This window comes from Podarcis bocagei, assembly GCF_964188305.1.
Source record: "Podarcis bocagei genome assembly, chromosome: 13".
NCBI classification, from domain to species: Eukaryota; Metazoa; Chordata; class Lepidosauria; order Squamata; family Lacertidae; genus Podarcis; species Podarcis bocagei.
Window position 1 is genome coordinate 20359915 of NC_138138.1, and position 27645 is coordinate 20387559.

A 27645-nucleotide genomic window follows, 5' to 3' on the forward strand; every position below is an offset into this window, starting at 1 on the left:
ATCCAAAGGACTTAATAGTTTTCTGTGCATTAGCATGATTCGATTTTTCCGCTCCCATGGAATGGATACAGGACTGTCTCTTCCCATTTCTCCCTCCCCCCCCAACATCATTTGAGTTTGATTAGGCTGAGGGTGTTTCCCAAAAGTGAGCTTGTGCGAGGATTTGAACCTCCCAAAACCAAATCCAGTATTCTAACTCTTCTGCTACGGGAGGCTGCCAATTACTTTAGATTCTTTCAGGCTTCTGGCTTGTGAAATCTACTGTGTATCTCTCTCTCTCTCTCTCTCTCTCTCTCTCTCTGTGTGTGTGTGCGCCTGTGCCTACTAGAACCTTGAGATCCACCAATCAGAGCTTGATGCAAAATACTTGCACTTAGAACCAAGCTATTCTGATCCCAGGAATCTGCTCGGAGCGCCAGAACTGAACAGAGCTCACAATCCTTCAAATCTACTCCTAGTATCATTCCTTGCTTCCTTCACTTCAGTAGTATAATGCGGCATAGATGGGAATTATTTTGTTGGCGTTAAACATTTGGGAGTCAGAAATCGTTGCTTATCTACTTCAAATTAGCCAGAGATCTACAGCTAGATCAGGATCTGTCTTCTGCCTCTCCCTGCTATAAGGTACATTCAGAGCTGTGAACTTCTTTCGTTTCTGTGTTTTACGTTCACACCTGCTTTTTCCTGGAATGGCAGCTTATGCCTTGTATTTATTTATTTTTAAATCGTGCTTGATTGGCATGACACACCTAGTAGATGTCCATATGAAGTTATTACCTTCCATTCAAATAATACTAATGAAATGGTGCCTGTCGGTAAACGCGATGAGCGGGTGCTGCAGTTGCCCAAATGTAGCGTTAAAAATTTAAAAAAAGATAAAAGCTCTGATAATGGAAGAGGAGGGGCTGAATAAAGGAGATTGCGGGAACAGTTTTGCAATTGATTCCACTTCCCAGGGAAGTCCGGGAATGGTAGTTGCTTGAGGAATGGAGGTCCACAGTACAGTGCTACCTCGGGTTACAGATGCTTCAGGTTACATACGCTTCAGGTTACAGACTCCGCTAACCCAGAAATATTACCTTGGGTTAAGATCTTTGCTTCAGGATGAGAACAGAAATCCTGCAGCAGTGGTGCGGCGGCAGCAGGAGGCCCTGTTAGCTAAAGTGGTGCTTCAGGTTAAGAACAGTTTCATGTTAAGAAGAGACCTCCAGAAGGAATTAAGTTCTTAACTTGAGGTACCACTGTATTCCTTGCGGGAAACCACGACTGTGTAAAGTGGTATGATGCCACTTTAAATGTATAGGGTACAGAAACCGCTTAGAAGGGTGCCGTCACATTTTGCTGTATAACTTTCCTTCTAGTGGGGCTACTGTAAACTGACCCTATAATCCTTGGATGTAGGGCAGTATACATAAATTGAATAACTTTCAATAATAATACCTACTACCAGACCCTCCGAGTATCCCTGTTTTCCAGGAACAGTCCCGGATTTACAGAAGCCGTCCCGGTTTCTGAGTTGATCCCAGAATCACCACTTTTCCTTAGGACATCCCTATTTTCATCAGAGGAATGTTGGAGGGTATGGAGTTATGCGACCCCTGAGCCAAGTAACTATATAACCTTTAGAAGACATCTGAAGGCAGCCCTGTATAGGGAAGGGGTTGTTTTAATGTTTAATATTTTTTTTATATAGTCTTTTTTCCTTGTCTTTGGAGAGGCACTGCCAGCGACTGTGGACAATACCGTATTTTGCGCCCCATAAGACGCTCCGGCCCATAAGACGCACCTAGTTTTTTGGGGGGGAAATAAAGAAAAATTTTTTTATTTCCCCCCCAGGTGCGGGGCTGGAAGAACCAGGTCGGGGAACAGTGGGAAGGCACGCTCTGCCTCCCCGCTGTCCCCCGAGCTTGTGGGGCTGGCGATGGGGAGAAGTGCACCAGTCCCGCGATGGCAGGCAGCTCTGTGCCGCCATCCCGAGCGGGGCGGGACTTAGCGCCCCGCTCGGGATGGTGGCGTAGACCTGCCTGCGGTCCCACGACGGCAGGCAGATCTCTGCCGCCATCCCGAGCGGGGCGGGACTTAGCGCCCCGCTCGGGATGGCGGCGTAGACCTGCCTGCGGTCCCGCGACGGCAGGCAGATCTCTGCCGCCATCCCGAGCGGGGCGGGACTTAGCGCCCCGCTCGGGATGGCGGCGTAGACCTGCCTGCGGTCCCGCGACGGCAGGCAGATCTCTGCCGCCATCCCGAGCGGGGCGGGACTTAGCGCCCCGCTCGGGATGGCGGCGTAGACCTGCCTGCGGTCCCGCGACGGCAGGCAGATCTCTGCCGCCATCCCGAGCGGGGCGGGACTTAGCGCACCGCTCGGGATGGCGGCGTAGACCTGCCTGCGGTCCCGCGACGGCAGGCAGATCTCTGCCGCCATCCCGAGCGGGGCGGGACTTAGCGCACCGCTCGGGATGGCGGCGTAGACCTGCCTGCGGTCCCGCGACGGCAGGCAGATCTCTGCCGCCATCCCGAGCGGGGCGGGACTTAGCGCCCCGCTCGGGATGGCGGCGTAGACCTGCCTGCGGTCCCGCGACGGCAGGCAGATCTCTGCCGCCATCCCGAGCGGGGCGGGACTTAGCGCACCGCTCGGGATGGCGGCGTAGACCTGCCTGCGGTCCCGCGACGGCAGGCAGATCTCTGCCGCCATCCCGAGCGGGGCGGGACTTAGCGCACCGCTCGGGATGGCGGCGTAGACCTGCCTGCGGTCCCGCGACGGCAGGCAGATCTCTGCCGCCATCCCGAGCGGGGCGGGACTTAGCGCACCGCTCGGGATGGCGGCGTAGACCTGCCTGCGGTCCCGCGACGGCAGGCAGATCTCTGCCGCCATCCCGAGCGGGGCGGGACTTAGCGCACCGCTCGGGATGGCGGCGTAGACCTGCCTGCGGTCCCGCGACGGCAGGCAGATCTCTGCCGCCATCCCGAGCGGGGCGGGACTTAGCGCACCGCTCGGGATGGCCGCGTAGACCTGCCTGCCGTCCCGCGACGGCAGGCAGATCTCTGCCGCCATCCCAAGCGGGGCGGGACTTAGCGCACCGCTCGGGATGGTGGCGTAGACCTGCCTGCGGTCCCGCGACGGCAGGCAGATCTCTGCCGCCATCCCGAGCGGGGCGGGACTTAGCGCACCGCTCGGGATGGCGGCGTAGACCTGCCTGCGGTCCCGCGACGGCAGGCAGATCTCTGCCGCCATCCCGAGCGGGGCGGGACTTAGCGCCCCGCTCGGGATGGCGGCGTAGACCTGCCTGCGGTCCCGCGACGGCAGGCAGATCTGTGCCGCCATCCCGAGCGGGGCGGGACTTAGCGCACCGCTCGGGATGGCGGCGTAGACCTGCCTGCGGTCCCGCGACGGCAGGCAGCTCTGTGCCGCCATCCCGAGCGGGGCGGGACTTAGCGCCCCGCTCGGGATGGCGGCGCAGAGCTGCGCTGGTCCCAGGAGCGCAGGCAGCTCTGCAGGGCCACCGGGAGCGGGGCGGAGCTTCTCCCCCAGCTCCCGGTGGCCGGGCAGAGCTGCGCTGGTCCCAGGAGCGCAGGCAGCTCTGCAGGGCCACCGGGAGCGGGGCGGAGCTTCTCCCCCGGCTCCCGGTGGCCGGGCAGAGCTGCGCTGGTCCCAGGAGCGCAGGCAGCTCTGCAGGGCCACCGGGAGCGGGGCGGAGCTTCTCCCCCGGCTCCCGGTGGCCGGGCAGAGCTGCGCTGGTCCCAGGAGCGCAGGCAGCTCTGCAGGGCCACCGGGAGCGGGGCGGAGCTTCTCCCCCGGCTCCCGGTGGCCGGGCAGAGCTGCGCTGGTCCCAGGAGCGCAGGCAGCTCTGCAGGGCCACCGGGAGCGGGGCGGAGCTTCTCCCCCGGCTCCCGGTGGCCGGGCAGAGCTGCGCTGGTCCCAGGAGCGCAGGCAGCTCTGCACGGCCACCGGGAGCGGGGCGGAGCTTCTCCCCCGGTTCCCGGTGGCCGGGCAGAGCTGCGCTGGTCCCAGGAGCGCAGGCAGCTGTGCACGGCCACCGGGAGTGGGGCGGAGCTTCTCCCCCGGCTCCCGGTGGCCGGGCAGAGCTGCGCTGGTCCCAGGAGCGCAGGCAGCTCTGCAGGGCCACCGGGAGCGGGGCGGAGCTTCTCCCCAGGCTCCCGGTGGCCGGGCAGAGCTGCGCTGGTCCCGGGATTGCAGGCAGCTCTGCGCAACCCTCGGAGCCGGTCTCCCGAGGGTTGCGCAGAGCTTCCTGAAGCCTGGAGAGCGAGAGGGGTCGGTACGCACCGACCCCCCTCGCTCTCCAGGCTTCAGCGAAAGCCTGCATTCGCCCCATAAGACGCAGGCACATTTCCCCTTCATTTTTGGAGGGGAAAAAGTGCGTCTTATGGGGCGAAAAATACGGTAACTGTCTGACTTGGGAGAAGGCAGTGTCCTATATTTGGTATTCCATTTTCAGTTTTCCAGCTTCCCCCCCTTTCCTTTCATTAGTCCAAGCCAGGTCAAAGTTGTGTGGAATATCCCTTTAATTCAGTGCCATGTGGAAGGCATTAAAAAGCACAAGCCCCTCAGAGAAGTTCTATTTATACTACGCAAGCGGAAACAAGACATGCATATGAAAGAAACATGAATTGTCCAGGGATGGGGTGGGGGTGGCTCAGGGAATTGAGACTGATGGATTTAAAGTGCAAGTGAAACCAGACAGTGGATTGCTTATTTTTATCATTTCAGAGATATTACATCATTTTATGTGACATGGTAGCATTTTAGAGCTATCCCTGGTAAAATAATAATTTGGTATGACTTGTTCTTGGCCTGCTACCCTAGATCTGCTTTGTTGGCATCTTTCTGCCTTGAGAGACAATGGAGTGCGCCTCTGGGGGTGGCGTCAAACTGCTGATGTCCTGCTCCTTCTGGGGTAGTTTGTCACCTGTGAGCCAGTGTGGTGTAGTGGTTAAGAGCGGTAGTCTCGTAATCTGGTGAACCGGGTTCGCTTCCCCGCTCCTCCACATGCAGCTGCTGGGTGACCTTGGGCTAGTCACACTTCTCTGAAGTCTCTCAGCCCCACTCACCTCACAGAGTGTTTGTTGTGGGGAAGGAAGGGAAAGAAGAATGTTAGTCGCTTTGAGACTCCTTCGGGTAGTGATAAAGCGGGATATCAAATCCAAACTCCTCTTCTTCTTCTTCCTCCCCACCCTGGACTCGGCTCTCACCTGTGGCTCCATATCTGTTTACCTGGGTGTCTTCTTCTTTGGCGATCACTCGTAGCCGAGTAAAATTGTCTTCCATGAACACGGTTTTAAAAGTGAGTCTGTAAGTGACTGTGGAGGCCAATTCTCAATCCACACATCCTTCCACAGTGGGGACATAGATTTCCGGGTGGGAGTTGATCACGGTGTGGATTTGCCAAGTGTGCCTTCCTCTTAGCGCGTTTCTTCCTTTTGTCCCGGGTTCGAGCGTCTTCAAAGCCCATGATGCCTTTGGTAAAGGCTGTTCTCCAACTGGAGCGCTCACAGGCCAGTGTTTCCCAGTTGTCGGTGTTTGTACTACATTTTTTAGATTTGCCCTGAGAGAGTCTTTAAACCTCTTTTGTTGACCACCAGCATTGCACTTTCCATTTTTAAGTTCGGAATAGAGTAGTTGCTTTGGAAGACGATAATCAGGCATCTGAACAACATGACCAGTCCAACAAAGTTGATGTTTAAGAATCATTGCTTCAACACTGGTGATCTTTGCTTCTTCCAGTACACTGGCATTAGTTCACCTGTCTTCCCAAGTGATGTGTAAAATGTTTCGGAGACACCGTTGATGGAATCTTTTGAGGTGTTTGAGACGGTGTTTATAAGTGGCCCACATTTCACGAGCATACAGTAAGGTTGGTAGCACAATAGCTTTGTAAACAAGCATTTTGGTTCCCCTGTGAATGTCCTGGTCCTCAAACACTCTGCACTTCAGTTGGGAGAAAGCTGCACTCGCAGCTTTACCTGGGAGTAAACCTCGTTGAACTCAATATATAAGGACTGTGCTGTCAAATTCCCTAACCTAGCTTGGGAAACCTAATGGAAGCCAGAGAGTGATCACAGAACAGATAAAGGCAGGAGATCCCTTTTCACAGAAGCCACTTAGCTTTTAGCATTGGCTATGTGTGCATTCAGCTGCCTTTTTGCAGTGAATAGGCTGCCCATCCCTGGTGCGATATCGTCTGCATTCCTACCAGGGCACTGCCACATTTCTTCCTCTCATACGACATCCCTTTCCTGGCTTCCTCCACATTTCGATATCCCCCATCTCTTTGCCATCTTGCAACAGTATATTACCACCCTGTTCTTGTTCTTAGGAGACCCACTGGCGAAGGAAGGAGGGTGCGGTGGGTGCAGCGCGCACCGCGCCGGGTGTCATCCCGGGGGGGGGGTTTGACATCACTGCCCTGCCCCCCAGGATGCTTGTCATGGGCAACGCCCCCCTGGGATGCTCACCCCGCCCCTGCGGACGGCTAGCTCCGCCCCTGGGTGCACAGACCTCATTCCCCTCAGGGAGCTATACAGTGGTACTTCAGTTGTCGAATGTAATCCATTCCGGAAAACCGATTGACTTCTAAGATGTTCAACAACTGAGGCGCAATGGGTGGTTGGCAAAATCAATTGAGAAAATTGAGAAACGCGCCTCGGAAGCCGTTCAACTTCTGAGGCGCGTTCAAAAACAGAAGCACTCACTTCTGGGTTTTTGGCGTTTGAAAAACGAAATGTTAGGCTTCTGAGGCACTCGAAAACCGAGGTACCACTGTAATTCCCTGGAAAGGACTGACTCTTGAACCACTTTGGAAATTGTAGCTCTGCGTGGGGATCTGGGGTCTCTAACAACCAGTGTTTGAAATTAGCCAGGCACGTTTTGTGTTTAGTGTATTGCGACCACGTGGAGATCTCTGGATGCCGGGCTGGCGACTGGGGAAAGCAAAATGTCACCTAGAGAAGGTTCTGAAATATTTTCCTCAAAGCTTGAATTAAGTTTCCTTCTGCATTGTTTAATTTGATGTTTTGATGTGTTGTAAACCGCTTTGAGATTTCTCCTTTTAAATATAAAGTGGCATAGAAATGGCTTGTTGGTTTTTGAATGTCTGAGGTAGATTTTTTCAATTTCGTTGTTCTGTATGGGACAATGACAATAAGGACTAACGTATAAATGAGCAACAGCAGCAAACATCAATGAAAAGAAATGGCGCTTAGACAATCTGTGGTGGCGACGGCAGCCTAGGTTTAAGGTACTGAATAAGTTATATACCTGAGTTTCTAATGCTGCTAACAACCCTCAGCACCCTTAGCAAACTACAGTTCCCAGGGTTCTCCTTCTCCCGGTTTATCCTTACAGCAACTCAGTGAGGCTGAGAGACGGTGAATGCCTCAAGGTCACACAATAAGCTTATGGCCGAGTAGGGATTTGAACCCCAGTCTCCCAGCTCCTAGGCCAGCACTCTAACCACTATGCCACACTGGCTCCCACCAGCAGCTTGCTCTGGCTTGCCTTATCTCTTGCTGCTTGTACCTTACTGTGGTCTGGATCCCTCGGCTGCATGGCGCTGCTCTTTTGTGGCGTCCTGTCTCTTGAGCTGGACCAAGCTAGCCTGGTCTTCTATTGCAGCATCGCCCCAAGCGCTAAGAGATCGGCGCTGCACAGTGGGAAAGGAAGCAGAGCACCTGAGTTTTTGATCCTCCGGAGGGAGGAAAACAGCCAGCCGTGCTAATGGGCAAACCTACTGGGGGGAAAAGATTACGTAGAAGTGACTGGAGTCCCAAGGGGGAAACTGGCTCCCGTCTCCTGGCAGTGATCCTTTTCCCATCGTCTCATGTGCAAGCTAGTTCTCCACATCCCTCCCCCCACACCCACACCCCCCGCCACAATCCCTGCTGCCTTATTTCTTCTGGAGCCTGGTTTTAATAGAGCGCCGAGTTTGATGCCAAACGTTGCTTTCTCTTCTCTCTTGCCCTTTTGCAGCTCAAGTTCCAGACAGCGATGAGCAATTTGTGCCTGACTTTCATTCAGAAAACTGTAAGTACTCTGGCTGGGGAGATGGCGAGGAGGAGGAGGAGGAGGAGGAGGGGAAGGTAGGGCTTTAGTGGGAGAAACCAGAAGGTGATGCAAATGTCTGGAACGCCAGCATGCCTGATCCCTTTCGCACAACTGGCATGCGCTGAACTGGGAAGTGGAGAACCTCAGGCCTGCAAGTCAGATGTAGCCCTCAAAGTCCCTCTGCCTGACACCCATCATGCTTTGCAATCTCCTTGAATGCTTTCCCTCCTGCCCCCACCCCCATCTTGAACTCTGACAGTGCTTTTGGCATTGTCCAGGGCAGCTGTCTACCAGCTCCATCTGGTACACAGGTTGAGACCCTACCTGTCTGTGGAATGCCCCGCCAGAGCGGTGCATGCTCTGGTTATCTCCCACATGAACTACTGCAATGCGCTCTATGTGGGGCTGCCTTTGAAGGTGATTCAGAAACTACAACTAATCCAGAATGCGACAGTGAGACTGGTGACTGGGAGTGGCCGCCGAGACCATATGACACCGGTCCTGAAAGACCTACTTTGGCTCCCAATACGTTTCTGAGCACAATTAAAAGTGTTGGTGCTGACCTTTAAAACCCTAAACAGCATCGGACCAGTATACCTGAGGGAGCGTCTCCACCCCTATTGTCCAGCCCAGACATGGAGGTCCTTCTGGTGGTTCCCTCACTGTGAGAAGTGTGGTTACAGGGAAGCAGGCAGAGGGCCTTCTTGGTAGTGGCGCCCTCCCTGTGGAACGCCCTCCCATCAGATGTCAAGGAAATAAACAACTATCTGATTTTAGGAGTCATCTAAAGGCAGCCCTGTTTAGGGAAGTTTTCAGTGTTTGATGTTTTATTGTGTTTTTAATATTCTGTTGGGAGCCGCCCAGAATGGCTGGGGAAGCCTAGCCAGGTGGGTGGGGCAGAAATAATAAATTATTATTATTATTATTTGGCTTTCCTGGATATAGGCTAGAGAGGGAGATGTAGAAGTTAGCCTGCTGTACAAAGGGAGTAAACCCTACACAAATCCAAAGTAGCACCCCTGAGATGGTTGGATGGTGCCCTGTACACCTCCTTCTGGCAACTCCTGCAGCCAAGCTGGTGCCAAACGTTTTGCTCCGCTTTCCTTTTGAGTGAGGCTGAGAGAGCCCAGGACCTCCATACACACTGCCTAGGCTTGGCCTTCCAAATGTTGGGACTACAACTCCCATGATGGCTGGCCACTGGCCACGCTGGACTAGGGTTGATGGGAGTTGGAGTCCGATAGCTTCTGGAGAACCACGGGCTCCCAGTGGCGTAGCGTGGGGGGTGCAGGGGTGGCCCGGCTGCACCGGGCGCAACATCTGGGGGTTAGGGTTAGGGGGCGCAAATCCACGGGTTAGGGGGCGCAAATTACTTGCCTTGCCCCGGGTGCTGACAACCCACACTACGCCACTGCGGGCTCCCCAACCCAGTCATAACGCAGGCTCTTTCCTGTTGGAAGGCCTTGATGACTCGATTTCCTTTTCCCAGTAGCCCTTCACAGCCCCCCAGCTAAGATCAAGAAGGAGCCCCAGAGCCCATGTTCGGAAGCAGCGGGGTCCTGCCGGCGCAGACAGCCTTACCAGTACCGTAATGGGGAGCAATGCCTTTACGCCAGGTAATGTTTTGGGTGAGTGGGTTCTAACCCATCTCCCCTGATCTGACATTCACCTGAAGCACACCTGTCATTATGAGATGCGTTTCCAGTGTTCCTTGAAAGCGTTAAGAATCAATGTGCTTGCAATCTGTCCGTATGAGGATTCTACTGACTCGAGCTTCTTCAAGTGGCCAGCTAGCAAGATATGCCCTTTTCCTGGTCACTCCATCCCACCTCTCCCCAGAAACAGCCAGGCAGCATTCCGTGCCCACTAAACATACACAGTCCTCATTGGGTTGCTTTGGAGATTTTCCTCCCTCCCATCCATTCCCCCCCTCCCACCACCTTTAAGGGTTCCTCCAGCCCAATACTTTTTTATACTGCTGCAAACTTCAAGGTTTCCCTTGTCTGCTGATACTTTCCTCTTGTGCATGGGTGGTGCTGTTTTGGCTACCAGGGTGGATAAAAATCAATGATTTAATAAATAAATAAATTTAAAAATATAAATTGGATTTTTTTTATTTCAATTGGATTTTTAAAATAAAATGCTTTTGGAGGAAAAAAAATCTAAAGATGGTTTTCTATTTAAGTTATATTATAGTCCAAAGGCTATTCATCAGGAAAAAAGGATTTGTTTTAAGTTTTTCATGTGTGCTAAAACTCAGTCTAAGTCTTTTTTCAATTGTTTAACCACATCAGTTAACAAACATGGATACATAGACTATAATGTTATTGTTTTAGTTAAATAAATGGTTCAAATTGTTATTAAGGAAGTGATTGTTTTTCTCCTTCCAATAAAGTACAGAAGAAAAGTTGTCCCAATATAAACAGTTAACTTATTAAACCTCACAATAATTTCACAATTTATCTGTCTACTCTGAAAATTTATTATTCCAAAAATAAAACTTTCATCTGGTTGCAAATATTAAGATTATACCAGCAGGAATGAGTCTTTCTGTAAAAAAAATGGTTTAAATCAAGTCTTACTGACTAGTGATTTAAATTGATTTGATTTGAATCAAATCCACCCTGTTAGCTACGTAATGATCTGTACCCAGAGAATGAGGTCACTAAGAAAAATGAGGAACTGTTTGAGAATCGCGCCAGTTACCATGTGTCAGGGTTATGCTGGGATAAGTGGAGGAGGTCAGTGGGAGCAAGAAAGATGTATATCCGCCTGCAACTGATGCTTGCGTATTTTTCTAGGCAAGAGTCAAACTTTGTGAGCTCCCACAGCCTACCCCAGGCTGCGCCCGGACGGGCATACCTTATGGAGCACAGGTGAGCCATGGCATTGAGCAGGTATCGTTTCGCAATGCATCCCAACCAATCCTGCAGGCTCAAGCTTGACCTCCCAGCCACCAAATGCCAGGAGTCCTTGAAAGACTTAAATGTTTCTGCAGGGATGGATTTAGACACTAGGAGAGGATATATTGCCTAGCTGTTATCCTTCCTTGCTCACATTAGCGAGATCAGCAGAGTAGCATCCTTTGCAGGTTAACCGTGGAAGCTAAGACAAGGTGGATTTAACCTTCTAGAAACAACAATCCAGGATGCTATAAGGCAGACTGGATTTTCCTGGTATTACCCCTTCCCTTTAAAAAGCAACAATCACACACACATTGTTTTGTGAAGAAATAAAAGTAGTGTTTACTTACATAATCTAGGTATTGAAGCAGCGATTACAGTAGCAATATGAAGGCAGGCTTATAACTACTAAGTTACAAAAGTACAAAATCTCAGTTCAAAAATGATGAGCTCAGACATGCACATGGGGTCAGCTAGGAAGCCCAATGAAGATAGAGGAGGCAGGAAGGAAGTATGTAGTGTCACAGTTTCCTGCCAAGGCAGACAAAGGAAGTGATCTCACAGAGTGCTCTCTTTTACAAGAGAGCTCTGTGAGCCTCAGCCCCTTCATACGCCTCTCTAGCAAAACATGAATTGTTGGTCTGACTGCAATAATATTTACTCCGACATATGCTCAGGCTAGGGCTCTGGTGGGCCTCTCGGGAAGAGGGTGCTACACATGTGGTTCAGTTGCTTTAAACACTACCAGCTCCTGAGCTAAGTAGTCAACTGGATCGCTAGTGGGTAGGGCAAGAGGGGGAAGCTGTGGTCCTCCGGCTATTGCTGGTCCACAAATGGCCATCAGTGGGCAGATACTATGGGAGTTCTAGTCCAACAACAGATGGAGAGCTGCAGGTTCCCCATCGCTTGGGCAGGGTCCCTATATTTTAAATTTTATTTATTTTTAGTGGCTGGGGTGGGGAAAGAGCCCCCTGAATCTTGACTCTTATTTCAGAAAAGCTTTACCCTAGCTTTTGGTTCTAGGGACACGGGTGGCGCTGTGGGTTAAACCACAAAGCCTAGGACTTGCCAATCAGAAAGTTGGCGGTTCAAATCCACGTAACGGTGAGCTCCCGTTGCTCGGTCCCTGCTCCTGCCAACCTAGCAGTTCGAGAGCACGTCAAAGTGCAAGTAGATAAATAGGTACCACTCTGGCGGGAAGGTAAACAGTGTTTCCGTGCGCTGCTCTGGTTCGCCAGAAGTGGCTTAGTCATGCTGGCCACATGACCCGGAAGCTGTACGCTGCTACCTTGGCCGGTAAAGCGAGATGAGCGGCGCAACCCCAGAGTCAGTCACAACTGGACCTAATGGTCAGGGGTCCCTTTACCTTTACCTTTTGGTTGTATATCTTTTATTTTTATTTATTATATTTCTATACCACCTTTTCTTCCAAGGAGCTCAAAGTGGAGCGCATGGTTTTCCTCCTCTCCAGATGCTGTTGAACCACAGCTCTCATCAAGCCTAGGAAGCATAGCCAACGGCATTTGTAAACGGCATTTCCGTGCACTCTGGTTTCTGTCACGGTGTCCTGTTGTGCCAGAAGCAGTTTAGTCGCGCTGGCCATATGACCTAGAAAGCTGTCTGTGGACAAATGCCGGCTCCCTCGGCCTGAAAGTGAGATGAGCGCCACAACCCCGTTTGACTGGACTTAACCATCCAGGGATCCTTTACCTTTACCTGACATATATTAGTCTTAGAGGTTTCACAGTACTCTCTCTCTCTGTGTGACGGGCTAACACATCGCTCCCCAGAATGGTTTAATTTTAGAATTCAAACAAACTTCCAGGAAGCTCCTCTGCCCTATCCCATAATCCAAACCCAGCAAAGAGATCGAGAGACAGACAGAAAGACAGATATAGAGATCTTCAGAGCTGAGCATCGTGTTCACTTTTCACTTCCAATGCAAAACATACCTGCAGGCTATCTGTGAGTGCCCATTTTTCCGGGGTATGGCTAAACCCCAACTAGTCTCGGCCTGCTGCCGACCAGTTAGCCTATTTGGCGCCTTCTCAACCCGGCATGCTGGAGATCAGAAACTCGGGCTGCTTGGAAATGTTGAGCAGAATGCAAGCTAACCTGCAGCTAAGCCCTGCTGAATTCACCTGGCATTCCAGATCACATGCCTGGGAGCCTTTGCCACAAGATGGGCGATAGCTCTGTCGGTAGAGCAGGGGGCTCTGAATCTCAGGGTTGTGGGTTTGAGCCCCTTGTTAGGCAAAAGATTCCGGAGCTTCCTGCAGCCAATCAGAAGCCGTTCTTTGGTTTCCGAACATTTTGGAAGTCAGACAGACTTCCGGAACGGATTCCGTTCAACTTCCAAGATACGACTGTAGTGCGTTTCTTAAATCTTAGCTTTCGCTGGAGGCCTTTTAAGCAGAATGCCTGTAGTTGCACCCAGCGCCGGGCGTGGGGGGGTGAGACTAGATGATCACCAGGGTTCCATCGAAGTCTGTAATCCTGTTATTCTATGCCCATTGTCTTTCTGTCCTCCTCCCAGCTCCTCGTACCAGCTGCGCGGCGAGATGGGCCAATCCTTCCCCACCTCTCAAGCCTTGGGATCGGACGCCCCGCCGGCATATCAGCGCCCGCTGTCTGCCCCATGCCTCCCGTACCCAGCCCAGGGCTTCAAGCAGGAGTTCCACGACCCAATGTACGACCAGGCAAACCCGCTGGGGGCCGGTAGCAGCTCCCGATATGCAGCAGGAGTGGTAATCAAACAGGAGCAGATGGACTATGCTTTTGACGCAGGTAGGCAGTGAGAGAGTCGGGCTGAATTGTGGGGGGTGTGTGTGTGAGAGAGAGAAATGAGATACTCTAGTACATTGGTAGGCAAACTAAGGCCCGGGGGCTGGATCTGGCCCAATCGCCTTTTAAATCTGGCCCACGGATGGTCTGGGAATCAGCCTATTTTTACAAGAGCAGAATGTGTGCTTTTATTTAAAATGCACCTCTGGGTTATTTGTGGAGCCTGCCTGGTGTTTTTAGATGAGTAGAATGTGTGCTTTTATTTAAAATTCATTTCTGGGTTATTTGTGGGGCATAGGAATTCATTCCCCCCCCCAAAAAAAATATATAATCTGGCCCCCACAAGGTCTGAGGGACAGTGGACCGGCCCCCTGCTGAAAAAGTTTGCTGACCCCTGCTCTAGTATTTTTATTCAGCACAGCGTATCAAAGCCCATTAGCCCTGCAGAGTCATCTTTGTGGGGCCCCTTTTCTGAAGGGTGGGGTGGGGTTGGGGTGTCATGCACAGAGCACCCAAAACATGGAAGTGGTCCTTTAAAAATAATATATATTTTTAATGCTTTTCAGGTTTATACATTTCACTAATTTACAATCATTTTAACATTCAAAACTTGACTTCCTTCCCCCCTCTTTCTGCAGTTCCGTAATGTACCTTAATGTACAATCACACAGCCCATTTTGTGTGTGTTTTTAAAAGCTGCTTTTTCTTAAGTTATTGATTATGTTATGGAAATGTACAAGCTTTTCGGGTTCATAGAATTCTTCATCAGCCAACTATAACTTCGATGAATCTTGAAAGCTTGCAGCCTCTCATCCCACACTCAACTGCTTCCCCAAACTTATTGGTCTTAACCGTCTCAGTATTCTTCTACTTTTGGGGCAACAATGACAAAATAAGTCTATCCAACTTCCTTCCTTCCTTCCTTCCTTCCTTCCTTCCTTCCTTCCTTCCTTCCTTCCTTCCTTCCTTCCTTCCTTCCTTCCTTCCTTTCTAGCCACAGGTCACTTTCAGCCAGGTTGCACCTCTCCCCCTCCCTTCCTTTCTTTGACTGAGAGGCAATCTTTTCTTTCTTTACTCATTTCCTTTTACTTCTCAGCCTGGAATGTTTCTGTGCTCGGTTTCATAGCTTGCAAGCTAATGAGCCTGTGAGATGTGATCAAAAGGTGGTGGCTGTTCTTTAGGCAAGCCTACCCTCCTCTCTTGCGCGCATCTCACTCTGGAGGGATAGCTTACGCACTACAAGATCTCTGAATAAGTTCTTCCAGGACCATCTCCAGCTACAAACCTCCTACAAACCTATCCCCTGCCCTGGATAAACGAAACCCTCTCCAGTGAGATTGGTCCTCTCATTCAGTTTTTTTAATAGCCTTCTAAGACCAGAGTGGGGATCAAACTGGGCTTTGACATTTATGTATCTATGCAACAGTTCTACTTAATCGTACTTTACTTTTTCTTTTCTTTTCTTTTATATGATTTTTATTACGTTTTCTGTTTTGCAATTTTATATACAGTGGTACCTCGGGTTACAGACGCTTCAGGTTACAGATGCTTCAGGTTACAGACTTCGCTAACCCAGAAATAGTACCTCGGGTTAAGAACTTTGCTTCAGGATGAGAACAGAAATTGTGTGGCAGCAGTGGAAGGCCCCATTAGTTAAAGTGGTACCTCAGGTTAAGAACAGTTTCAGGTTAAGAACGGACCTCCAGAATGAATTAAGTTCTTAACCCGAGGTACCACTGTACTTGTTTAAACATCCAGTACACTTCCAAGCACAATTCAAAGTGTGGGTGCTGACCTTTAAAGCCCTAAACAGCCTCAGCCCAAGATACCTGAAGGAGCGTCTCCACCCCCATCATACAGCCCAGACACTGAGGTCCACCACCAAGGGCCTTCTGGTGGTTCCCTCCCTGCAAGAAGTGAGGTTACAGGGAACCAGGCAGAGGGCCTTCTCAGTGGTGGCACCTGCCCTGTGGAACGCCCTCCCAGCAGATGTCAAGGCAATAAGCAACTCTTTTATTTTTAAAAGAAGGTGGCCCTGTTTAGGGAAGCTTTTAATGTTTGATGCGGCATTGTTTCTAATATTCGGTTGGAAGCTGCCCAGAGTGGCTGGGGAAACCCAGCCAGATTGGCGGGGTATAAATAATAAATTATTGTTGTTGTTATTATTATTATTATTATTATTATTATTATTATTATTATTATTATTTACAATATCAATGACTTCCCTTCTTCTCTTTCCATGGTTCATTTTGCATACCATATATCCCTCCATATTTCACATAAACTAAACCATTCAGTATTCTGTTATCACATCCACCAAAACTTATTTACACTGTTGAATTTATCTTACTGCTACCAGTGTTTTTAAATGAACACAATTCTCACCCATATATTCAGTAAACATTTTCCAATCTTCTTTAAACGTATGTTCTTCTTGTTCTCTTATTCTATATGTTAAATCTGCAAGTTGCACATACAGTGGTGCCCCGCAAGACGAATGCCTCGCAAGACGAAAAACTCGCTAGACGAAAGGGTTTTCCGTTTTTGAGCTGCTTCACAAGACGAATTTCCCTATGGGCTTGCTTCGCAAGACGGAAACGTCTTGCAAGTTTGTTTCCTTTTTCTTAACACTGTTAATATAGTTGCGACTTGACTTCGAGGAGCAACTCATAGAATGCGGTGTGGTAGCCTTTTTTGAGGTTTTTGGTGATTTTTGAAGCTTTTCCAAAACTTTTCCGACACCGTGCTTCGCAAGACGAAAAATTTGCTAGACGAAAAAACTCGCGGAACGAATTAATTTCTTCTTGCGAGGCACCGCTGTATTCCATCAGTTTTTAAGTTGCCATTCTTCTTTAGTTGGGACCTCACTCATTTTCCATTTTTGGGCTAACGAAACATGGGCCGCAGTGGTAGCATACATAAATAGTCTTTTTTGACACCTGGGAATTTCCGTCTGAATTTTCCCCAACGAAAAGGGACTCTGGGTTATGTGGTTTGGTTTGGTTTTTTTTTGAAAGGTATTTTAAAACTTTTTTTTTCAATTCATTGTATATACAATTCATTGTATATCATTTCCCAAAACTCTTTTACCCTTTTACAAGTCCACCACATATGATGAAATGTACCCTCAACCCTGTTACATCTCCAGCACTTATCTGATTCGGACTTAATACATTTTAGCAAGTCTACTCGGAGTTAGATCTGTAAATCATTTTCAGGTAGTTTATGTATCTATTCAATTGCCCCACTTAATAATACAGTGGTACTTTGGTTCTCAAACGCCTTGGTACTCAAAACAACTTGGAACCCAAACACTGCAAACCCGGAAGTAAGTGTTCTGGTTTGTGAACCTTTTTTGGAAGCTGAATGTGCTCCATTTTGAGTGTTACGCTTCCGATTTGAGTGTTGCGCTGAGGTCTATCTGTTTTTGCTATTTATTTTGTGTTTTTATTTCTGTGGCTTTTTTGTTTTGTTTTTGTAACTGTGTGAAACCCAGTTCAGCTACTGATTGATTGATTGTGTGACTGCAGTACATTGTTTATTGCTTTCGTTTTATGGATCCATGGTCTCATTAGATCAGGAGTAGGCAACCTAAGGCCCGTGGGCCGGATGCAGCCCAATCGCCTTCTCACTCCAGCCTGCAGACGGCCCGGGAATCAGCGTGTTTTTACACGAGTAGAATGTAGAACGTGTCCTTTTTAAAAAAATGCATCTCTGGGTTATTTGTGGGGCCTGCCTGGTGTTTTTACATGAGTAGAATGTGTCCTTTTATTTAAAATGCATCTCTGGGTTATTTGTGGGGCATAGGAATTCATTCATATATTTTCCCCCCAAAATATAGTCCGGCCCACCACACGGTCTGAGAGACGGTAGACCCGCCCATGGCTGAAAAAGGTTGCTGACCCCTGCGTTTGATAGTAAAATTCATGTTAAACTGCTGTTTTAGGGGTTGTTTTTCAAAATCTGGAACGGATTAATCCGTTTTGCATTACTTTCTATGGGAAAGCGCGCCTTGGTTTTGGAAACGCTTTGGTTTTGGAACGGATTTCCGGAACGGATTAAGTTTGGGAACCAAGGTACCGCTGTACCATTTCTGTGTACAAAAAGAAACTGGCAACCCTTTCATCTGGCTGGAGACTTTTATCTGGCCTGTGAGGTTGCCGGGGTTTCCTTTCCATCCACCCCCTTGCTTAAATTGCGCCTTCGCTTTTAAGCTTATCAAACGCCGACGGCACGCAGTTATTCCGCTCCAGGGTGCCGTGACATTTTGTGACCTTCAAATACTAGCAGGGAGGGAGCGAAGAGGCGCTGCTGTGCTTCTTCTGAAGGCCTGCCATTGCATTACGTTGCATAACCTCGAGCCGCCTCCCCCCCCCCGCCTGCCTCTGCTTCCTGGCAGGGAGCCCTCCTGTTGCTGAATGGAGCGGAAAGGAATTTCATTCACAAAATGGAGGCACAGGAACTGGGCTCTGGGCTGGCGGGGTGTCGGATTACAGCAAGGCTGCTCGCCTTATGGGCAGCTGACATCAGCGCACAGGCTGGTAACCGGAGCCAAATCTTGCTTGGCTCAAAGCCCAGAGGGAAGAAAGTCTGGGCATGCAACTTCTGACTCCCCGAGGCGTCGAAATGCCTGGGTAGAACAGGGGCTTCTTTGGCTGCCAGAGAAGCCGGAAGAAAAACCAGCCCCCTCTTTCCGGCAGCCCTTAATTTTCTCCATGGGCAGCCTTTAAAGGCCTTTCCTGGGCTGCCCCATCCTCTCCGCTGAACCTTGCAAAACCACAGGCTGCTTTGGGGAAAGAAGCCCGTCTTACCAATGTTATAAGAAAAAAATGGTCCTTTCCCCTTAGAGCCCGTATAGAGTCCTTATGTAGCTTCTCTATTGGTAGGAGAAAATAACAGAGGCCAACCAGAGAATGTTGAGAAGCAAAGCAGCTAGTAAGCCTGTTCTTTATTAAACTGTTGCAACAGGGTACTCAACCCCCCCATAAGACCTTGTTGTTGTTGTTCAGTTGTGTCCAACTCTTTGTGACCCCATGGACCAGAGCACGCCAGGCACTCCTGTCTTCCACTGCCTCCCACAGTTTGGTCAAACTCATGCTGGTAGCTTCGCGAACACTGTCCAACCATCTCGTCCTCTGTCGTCCCCTTTTCCTTGTGCCCTCCATCTTTCCCAGCATCAGGGGTCCTTTCCAGGGAGTCTTCTCTTCTCATGAGGTGGCCAAAGTATTGGAGCCTCAGCTTCAGGATCTGTCCTTCCACTGAGCACTCAGGGCTGATTTCCTTCAGAATGGATAGGTTTGATCTTCTTGCAGTCCATGGGACTCTCAAGAGTCTCCTCCAGCACCATAATTCAAAAGCGTCAATTCTTCGGCGATCAGCCTTCTTTATGGTCCAGCTCTCACTTCCATACATCACTACTGGGAAAACCATAGCTTTAACTATACGGACCTTTGCTGGCACCATAAGACCTTAGAATTCCTATAACACCAACTTTTAAACATGTAACCCATGCATTTGAAATACACTGTTGTTCAGAGCCGGGTTTCATTGTTGGGTTTTAATGCAGGGGGGGGGGCAGGCTTGTGGGGGCAAAAAGAGCTTTAGTTGAGCTCAAAACATTAAAGCGATTTAGTGTAATAATCCAAAGAATCAAACCTTTCCACCTGCCATACTGTAAAATCAATCGTAAATATTATTACAGTGTGTTAATGAAGTGTTAGTAAAGGTAAAGGTAAAGGGACCCCTGACCATTAGATCCAGTCGCGAACGACTCTGGGGTTGCGGCGCTCATCTCGCTTTACTGGCTGAGGAAGCCGGCGTACAGCTTCTGGGTCATGTGGCCAGCATGACTAAGCCACTTCTGGCGAACCAGAGCAGCGCATGGAAATGCCGTTTACCTTCCCGCCGGAGCGGTACCTATTTATCTACTTGTACTTGACGTGCTTTTGAACTGCTAGGTTGGCAGGAGCTGGGACTGAGCAACGGGCGCTGACCCCGTCGCAGGGATTTGAACCGCCGACCTTCTGATTGGCAAACCCTAGGCGCTGTGGTTTAACCCACAGTGCCACCCTTTAGTAGAGTCTGTCTAATATGGTGGTGGGCTGCCTGGCTGGCTGATTTTCTCCAGAGAGAGTATTCCACAAATATGAAGCCACCACTTTTAGGATTTGCACCTCTGGAGGGTGGAAGCCAAATCCTGCCTACTCAACCCAGCAATTTGTGTCTGTATGTCTGTCTGTCTGTCATCATCATCATCATCATCATCATCATTATTAATTTGGTTTTTCAAATTAAAATTTTACAGAGATATATCAAACTTAAATCATAAAAACAAGATCCCGAGGAATCTCTTGGACTTCCATCCTCCCCTTTGTGGGTCCCATTATTAATCATTTCCTCCTGCATCTTTTACAATGATCCAAATCTTTTACATCTCTATTTGTGTCCAGAATTCAGCCTTAAACTACAAGTGATATTCCAATCCTACTAACGGTTTTAACTGTTTACAGTGGTCTTTAAGATAAGTTTTTTTTAAAATTCCCCATTCCTTATTAAAATTTTGGTCTTCCTGCTTTCTGATTCTTCCAGTCAGTTTAGCCATTTCGGCATAATCCGTCAACTCCATCTGCCATTCTTCTCTGGTCGGGACTCTATCTTCCTTCCATCTCTGGGCTAATAACATCCGTGCAGTAGTGCTCGCATACATAAATAGTCTTTTCTGCTCCCTTGGGATTTCGGCACTTAGAATTCCTAAAAGGAAGGCTTCAGGTTTTTTTTAGCAAAGGTTATTTTAAACATTTTTTTCCAACTCGTTATATATCATTTCCCAAAATCCTTTTACTACCTTACAATTCCACCACATATGATAGAAGGTGCCTTCCTTTTCCTTACATTTCCAGCATACATTTGAGCATGTTTTATACATTTTTGCTAACATGCTGTGAACTTTAAATTCCGTAACTTCTCCCAAGCTGTAAGTTGTATATGGTACCCAAAGTCTCTTGCCCAATGTATCATTACTGATTTGACCTGTTTGTCTTTTGTATCTTTGTGTCTGTCTTCTAGATGTCCCGAGCTGCCATTCGATGTATATGAATGTGGAACCCTTCCCAGGACATTCCAATGCCGACGGCACACTCGGTGAGGCATTTTCCTTGAAGGCCTTTTCTTGTCTGCAAGCCAATATCTCCTATTAGCTGGGCTGTTAGCCATTTCTCAGTCTACACACGTGACCAGGCTGACTAGTAAAAGGCAGGATTATACACTCAGGAAAGGATCTGTCCTTTGTTTTCTGTACAGTAGTACCTTGGGTTACAGACGCTTCAGGTTACAGACTCCGCTAACCCAGAAATAGTACCTCGGGTTAAGAACTTTGCTTCAGGATGAGAACAGAAATTGTGCAGCGGCAGTGGGAGGCCCCACTTGCTAAATTGGTGCTTCAGATTAAGAACAGTTTCAGGTTAAGAACAGACCTCCAGAACAAATTAAGTTCTTAACCTGAGGTACCACTATATTTTGAGTTCAGCTGCAGTACATATGGGCCAGTAAGAAAATCAAGTACTTTCTGAGCATTGCAGAGTTTCCATGTCACACAACCCTGGTTGGGCGACACCAAGGGAATGCATGTGGCGTTCGAAGCTTTTATAGGGGTGAGTGGTTGTCATGTGATCACTCCCAGCCAACCTGGAGTGTTGTGAGGAGCACTGGGACACGTGACCAGTCCCAGCCAATCCGGAGCACTGGAAAGAAAGTTCTGGCAGCTAACCCTGGTTGATGATTCAGTCAATCATCCCCCAAACGGGAACGTTCAAGACTCCTACTGCAAGCCAGATCTTTTTTTACGCAGTTATTCAGCAAGCAAAACTAAATTATGTTCATTTAGCCAAGCTATCTTTTCGAATCCATGTGAAAAGTGTTTAGTACCCCTCATTTTGGAATGTGAAAGTTGGAAAAAAATCAGCACGCCCTGCTGATTTGTTCTTTGTTTCCACAGGGTACAGTTATGAGAAACAGGCGCGGCCGTTCGCTGATGACGTCTGCGTCGTCCCTGAGAAGTTTGAAGGTCAGATACGCAATTGCCCTGGGTTATATGAGCTGCACCACTGGGCATCCGCCATCTTTTCAAAGGCCGCCTGATTGAGCTAAGGAAACGTTTTGCATGAATTAAGTATTCAGTAAAACAAAAAAATTAAAGAAATCTGAACCAGAATGTCCAGCTATGAGCCACAGATCATAATCCCTCCATATGAAGAAAAGCCCAAGTCTTTACAGCCTTGGAGATTTGTGGCATTTAAATGTAGGGCCTTTTGTCTTGTGCATGATTCTGGTAAGGAACCAAATCAAACCTTATCATCAGAACCGGAGCAATGATCTACATTGTCTTGCCCAAAGCTGAAATCTGCCTTCCTCTCTGAAACTTCAGGTGGAACTAGAACTGGAAAAACTAAATTTGAAATCCAGATTGTAATAGAGGTGTGTGTGTGTGTGTGTGTTGGAGCATGTGGCTAGGCCATTGCGTCTTACCTCATTGATGAGAAAAAAGGGGGTGGGCATCTGGGGAAAAGGACTTTGGCAATCCCAACCGCCAAGGAGCCCCATGTGTTTTGAAAATACAGTGGTACCTCCGGTTGCAAACGAGATCCGTTCCAGAGATCTGGCCGCATTCCGAGGAATTCGCAACTGGAGGACCGCTTCTGCGCATGCGCACAGCACGTAGAACGCTTCTGCGTTTGCGCGTGCGGCAAAATCAGAAGAATACTTCCGGGTTTGCTGCGTTCGCATCCTGAAGTTTCCATATCCAGAGGGATAAGTAAGCAGAGGTATGACTACGTAATTTTGGCTTTAGGAACCACCCCCAGAACGTAACTCCGGCATAAGTTGAGAGTTGCCTATAGACTTTGTGCTGGAGTTATTTTATATAAGGTAAAATTCTTACTCTCTTCCAGGGCTTAATTTGAAGCAAGTCTTAGCTCGGGAATCTGCCTTATTGCCAGACTCTTATCTGCCCTGCAATATATGAAGTAATGTGGAAAACCTGCAACAAAAGGTTGCAGTGTATCTCCATCTTCTAATGGGAGCGCTCCTATTCCGGGTACCAGCTAACCACACTGGTTTCCAAGAAGGTCCCTCTGTTCTCTCTTCCACCCAGTCACGATTTTATAGTTTTCTTTTCCAATGGATGTTCAGGGCTCCATACTACTGAGTCCCCCTGGGGCTGTTTTGGAGGTCTTTTGCAAATATTTATATACCTCTGCAAAACCTGGGGTTCCACCAAGCATACTGACACCTGCCTCTTTGTTTGCTACTGGTCTTATTTTGGCTACTTACCTTTTGGCATTCAGGACCTAAGTTTGATAATAGAGGGAGCAATGAACTTTGGGCCAACGTTCGAAATTTGCCAGGCGCCTTTTGCACCTGGCTACCAGCCACTTTGGATGCAGGTGGCGCTGGGGGTTAAACCACAGAGCCTAGGACCTGCCGATCAGAAGGTCAGTGGTTTGAATCCCCGCGACGGGGTGAGCTCCTGTTGCTTGGTCCCTGCTCCTGCCAACCTAGCAGTTTGAAAGCACGTCAAAGTGCAAGTAGATAAATAGGTACCACTCCAGCGGGAAGGTAAACGGTGTTTCCGTGCGCTGCTCTGGTTCGCCAGAAGCGGCTTAGTCATGCTGGCCACATGACCCGGAAGCTGTACGCCGGCTCCCTCGGCCAATAAAGCGAGATGAGCGCTTATATACTGTCTGTTTACCAGCACAGCTTTTCCTGACTTCATTCCAATCTTCCAATCCGGGCTGTTGTCCAAATTTGTCATTTGAAGTTTAACGACGCATCAACTCCCAAGTTGTTAAATCATTCCAATCCGGGCTGTTGTCCAAGCCTTTCTTTTGAGATTTAATGACGCAGTACCTTCCACGTTGTTAAGTTGTTACTATAGACTGTTGAGCATACTGTTTGCAATATTGCAGTGTCAAGGAACTGTATCCCACAGATATAAGTCATTTGGTGATCGATCAGCCTTCCTGGAGACCACACAATCCCCCCCCTCCGGGCCCTAGAAGGGCCCCCGCCCCCAGTTGTAACTGAGTTGCAACTCACACAAGCCCCAGCAGGCGTGGCCAATGGGAGTTGCAGTTCGGCAGCGCCTGGTGAACTAAAAGTGCCCCACACCTAATGCCCAGAGCATGCCTCTCCCCTACTACCGAGAGGAAAATGAAAAATTGGAGTTCCGAGCAAAAAAAATTGGAGTTCTTATTGGTTAAAATAGAGTTAACATTCAGGGCGCTTCTTGTTTTCATTTATTTATTTATTTTTATTTATTGAAAGTTTTATTTACAACATAACATAACCCCCCCAATACAGAAATCTACCCTCATTAAACGTGAACATAACATACAATAAGCATAACATACAACAATACAAACAACCAAATAAAAGACTTCCTTTATCCCAGGGATCTGCAACCTTTAAGACAAAAAGAGCCACTTGGACCCGTTTCCGAAGGAAAAAAAAACTGGGAGCCACAAAACCATTGCGACATTTAAAACAAATATATCTCCGGAGCCGCGATCTGACAGCGGGCGGGAAGGTGACATCGGGACGGTGCGTGACTAACGTACGCACCGCCCCCATGCGACGTCACAGCCAGTACAGCGCCCACCACAGTGGGGAGTGTCGGGGCGCACAATGCGCCTCCTCCCCTCGCTAGTATCCACCCCGGGGCCGCGGCAAAGGTGTAAAAGAGCCACATGCGGCTCCGGAGCCGCGGGTTGCAGACCCCTGCTTTATCCTGCATCTGGCTTCCTTATTTACTTCTTATAAGCTGTTTCCTTTATGGATAATTATTAAGATTTTTCTAATTATAACTTAAATATCTACAAAGTCTCCTGCAGACATTAATCGAAACAAGTCCAGGTATGTATTTTAGGGCACTGTTTTGTGACGTATTCTCTGCATTTCCCCCATGCTTTTTGAAACTCTTGTCTAGTGTGATCTCTAATTGCCTCTGTTAATTCAATATACTCATAGCAGTTTGTCTTGCCATTCCTTTTTTGTTGGCACAGTTTCTTTTCTTGTTTTCATTATGTTGGCTGTGCTTGGCAGGGGACATCAAGCAAGAAGGGGGTGGGTACCGCGAGGGCCCCCCTTATCAACGGCGGGGGTCTCTACAGCTTTGGCAGTTCCTGGTAGCTTTGCTGGACGACCCAAGCAACTCCCATTTCATTGCCTGGACAGGCCGAGGGATGGAATTCAAACTCATTGAACCAGAGGAGGTGGGTCTTGTTTAAGGCTGAATTAATTTTTATACTTCCCACCAAGTTTTGATTCCGGTGCAATTTACAGCATATTGTTATCTCCTCCCTTTCTCCTTCTCCAAATAAACTTCGATAAATGTGCCAATGGCCACTGCTGGACAGGGAAGAGCACTCTGCGTGCACTCAGAGGCCACCTTCTCATCAGCCCAGCTAGCTAGTTTGTACCCCCTAAATAAAACCCGGCTTCGATGTTCGAACGTGGTGGTTTTTTGTTTTTTTTGAGGTTCCTTGGCATGGTGTGTTTCGCATTATTGTTATTTATTGAATTTATATACTGCTCTACAATGGTACCTCGGGTTACAGACGCTTCAGGTTACAGACTCCACTAACCCAGAAATAGTACCTCGGGTTAAGAACTTTGCTTCAGGATGAGAACAGAAATCACGTGGCGGCAGTGGGAGGCCCCATTAGCTAATGGGGTAAGAACAGTTTCAAGCTAAGAACAGTTTCAGGTTAAGAACGGACCCCCAGAACGAATTAAGTTCTTAACCCGAGGTACCACTGTATATCCGCAGGTCTCAGGGCGGTTCACAGGATAAAATCAGAATATAAAACCACAATGTAAATATTAATACTAATTAATTTATTAATTATACCCCACCCATCTGGCTGTGTTTACCCAGCCACTCTGGGCGGCTACCCACAGGATATTAAAACATGCTAAAACATCAAACATTAAAAACTTCCCTAAATGGGGCTGCCTTCAGATGTCTTCTAAAAGTCAAAGAGTTGTTTATTTCCTTGACATCTGATAGGAGGGTGGGCGCCACTACCAAGAAGGCCCTGTGCCTGGTTTCCTGTAACTTCACTTCTTGTGGTGAGGGAACTGCCAGAAGGCCCTCGGAGCTGGACCTCCGTGTCCAGGCAGAACGATGGGGGCAGAGACGCTCCTTCAGGTGTACTGAATAATCAAAATAAAAACAACAACCCAACCCCCCCCCCAAAAAACCCTACATTTTTAAAGGGCATAGAATTAAACCCAGCATTGTTTTTCTCTCTGCTCCCCACCTTCGATGGGCACGGCTGCAGGTGGCGCGGCTTTGGGGCATCCAGAAGAATCGCCCAGCCATGAACTACGACAAGCTGAGTCGCTCTCTTCGCTACTATTACGAAAAGGGCATTATGCAAAAGGTTGGTTTTGCGTCTGGAGCGGAGAGCGGTTGACCGGAGTTGAAGTTGGGTTGCGCTTGGGTGCAGTTTGGTCCTCACCCCTGAATTCTGCAAAGTCATACTTGTGACTAAGGATAGAGAGGATGATAGCGAGAGTCGCCTCAGAGACTGGTTGTAAGAAGGCCGGCAGGTTGGGGGCTGAATGAGGGCAGACTGAGGTTGGTGGGGCAGTGCCTCTCTCCCCCCCACAATAAATTCGCCTCCACGGCCTGTGCAGTTTGAGCTTAGGAGGGGTGTGGAGCATATGCATTAATAGAAATTATTTTTAAAAACAGCTATGAAAAAGGGAAAAGAGAGAAAGAAGCAGGAAGAAGAAAGGAATCGGAGAAAGGGAAAGAAACAAAAAAGAAAGGGGGAATGAAGCAATAAAGATGCTGCTCAGAATGTTGGGTTCATATATATATATAATATAAATACACACACACACATTTTTATTATAGAATCATAGAGTTGGAATAGACCACAAGGGCCATCGAGTCCAACCCCCTGCCAAGCAGGAAACACCATCAGAGCACTCCTGACATATGGTTGTCAAGCCTCTGCTTAAAGACCTCCAAAGAAGGAGACTCCACCACACTCCTTGGCAGCAAATTCCACTGTCGAACAGCTCTTCCTATCAGGAAGTTCTTCCTAATGTTTAGGTGGAATCTTCTTTCTTGTAGTTTGGATCCATTGCTCCGTGTCCGCTTCTCTGGAGCAGCAGAAAACAACCTTTCTCCCTCCTCTATATGACGTCCTTTTATATATTTGAACATGGCTATCATATCACCCCTTAACCTCCTCTTCTCCAGGCTAAACATGCCCAGCTCCCTTAGCCGTTCCTCATAAGGCATCGTTTCCAGGCCTTTGACCATTTTGGTTGCCCTCCTCTGGACACGTTCCAGTTTGTCAGTGTCCTTCTTGAACTGTGGTGCCCAGAACTGGACACAGTACTCCAGGTGAGGTCTGACCAGAGCAGAATACAGTGGCACTATTACTTCCCTTGATCTTGATGCTATACTCCTATTGAGGCAGCCCAGAATTGCATTGGCTTTTTTAGCTGCCGTGTCACACTGTTGGCTCATGTCAAGTTTGTGGTCAACCAAGACTCCTAGATCCTTTTCACATGTACTGCTCTCAAGCCAGGTGTCACCCATCTTGTATTTGTGCCTCTCATTTTTTTTGCCCAAGTGCAATACTTTACATTTCTCCCTGTTAAAGTTCATCTTGTTTGTTTTGGCCCAGTTCTCTAATCTGTCAAGGTCGTTTTGAAGTGTGAGCCTGTCCTCTGGGGTGTTAGCCACCCCTCCCAGTTTGGTGTCATCTGCAAATTTGATCAGGATGCCCTTGAGTCCATCATCCAAGTTGTTGATAAAGATGTTGAATAAGACTGGGCCCAAGACAGAACCCTGTGGCACCCCACTAGTCACTCTTCTCCAGG

General features: G+C 48.6%; 1 protein-coding gene and 1 long non-coding RNA gene across 5 annotated transcripts in view; one reads left to right on the forward strand and one right to left on the reverse strand.

Annotated features, from left to right (window-relative positions):
* Positions 1–27645, reverse strand: part of LOC308571465 — a 200873-nt gene that overhangs the window by 119362 nt on the left and 53866 nt on the right. The gene's annotated exons all lie outside the window — the stretch shown is intronic.
* Positions 1–27645, forward strand: part of ETV4 (ETS variant transcription factor 4) — a 43732-nt gene that overhangs the window by 11314 nt on the left and 4773 nt on the right. For 2 of the 4 annotated variants that reach the window (XM_081166610.1, XM_081166612.1), the window contains 8 exons: positions 7985–8038; positions 9549–9675; positions 10861–10935; positions 13499–13749; positions 20812–20886; positions 21740–21808; positions 24844–25013; positions 26085–26186. In XM_081166610.1, coding sequence (XP_081022736.1) covers positions 7985–8038; positions 9549–9675; positions 10861–10935; positions 13499–13749; positions 20812–20886; positions 21740–21808; positions 24844–25013; positions 26085–26186 — 923 coding nt within the window. The remainder of the gene's footprint in view (positions 1–7984; positions 8039–9548; positions 9676–10860; positions 10936–13498; positions 13750–20811; positions 20887–21739; positions 21809–24843; positions 25014–26084; positions 26187–27645) is intronic. The other 2 variants (XM_081166611.1, XM_081166613.1) reach the window with 1 other exon arrangement.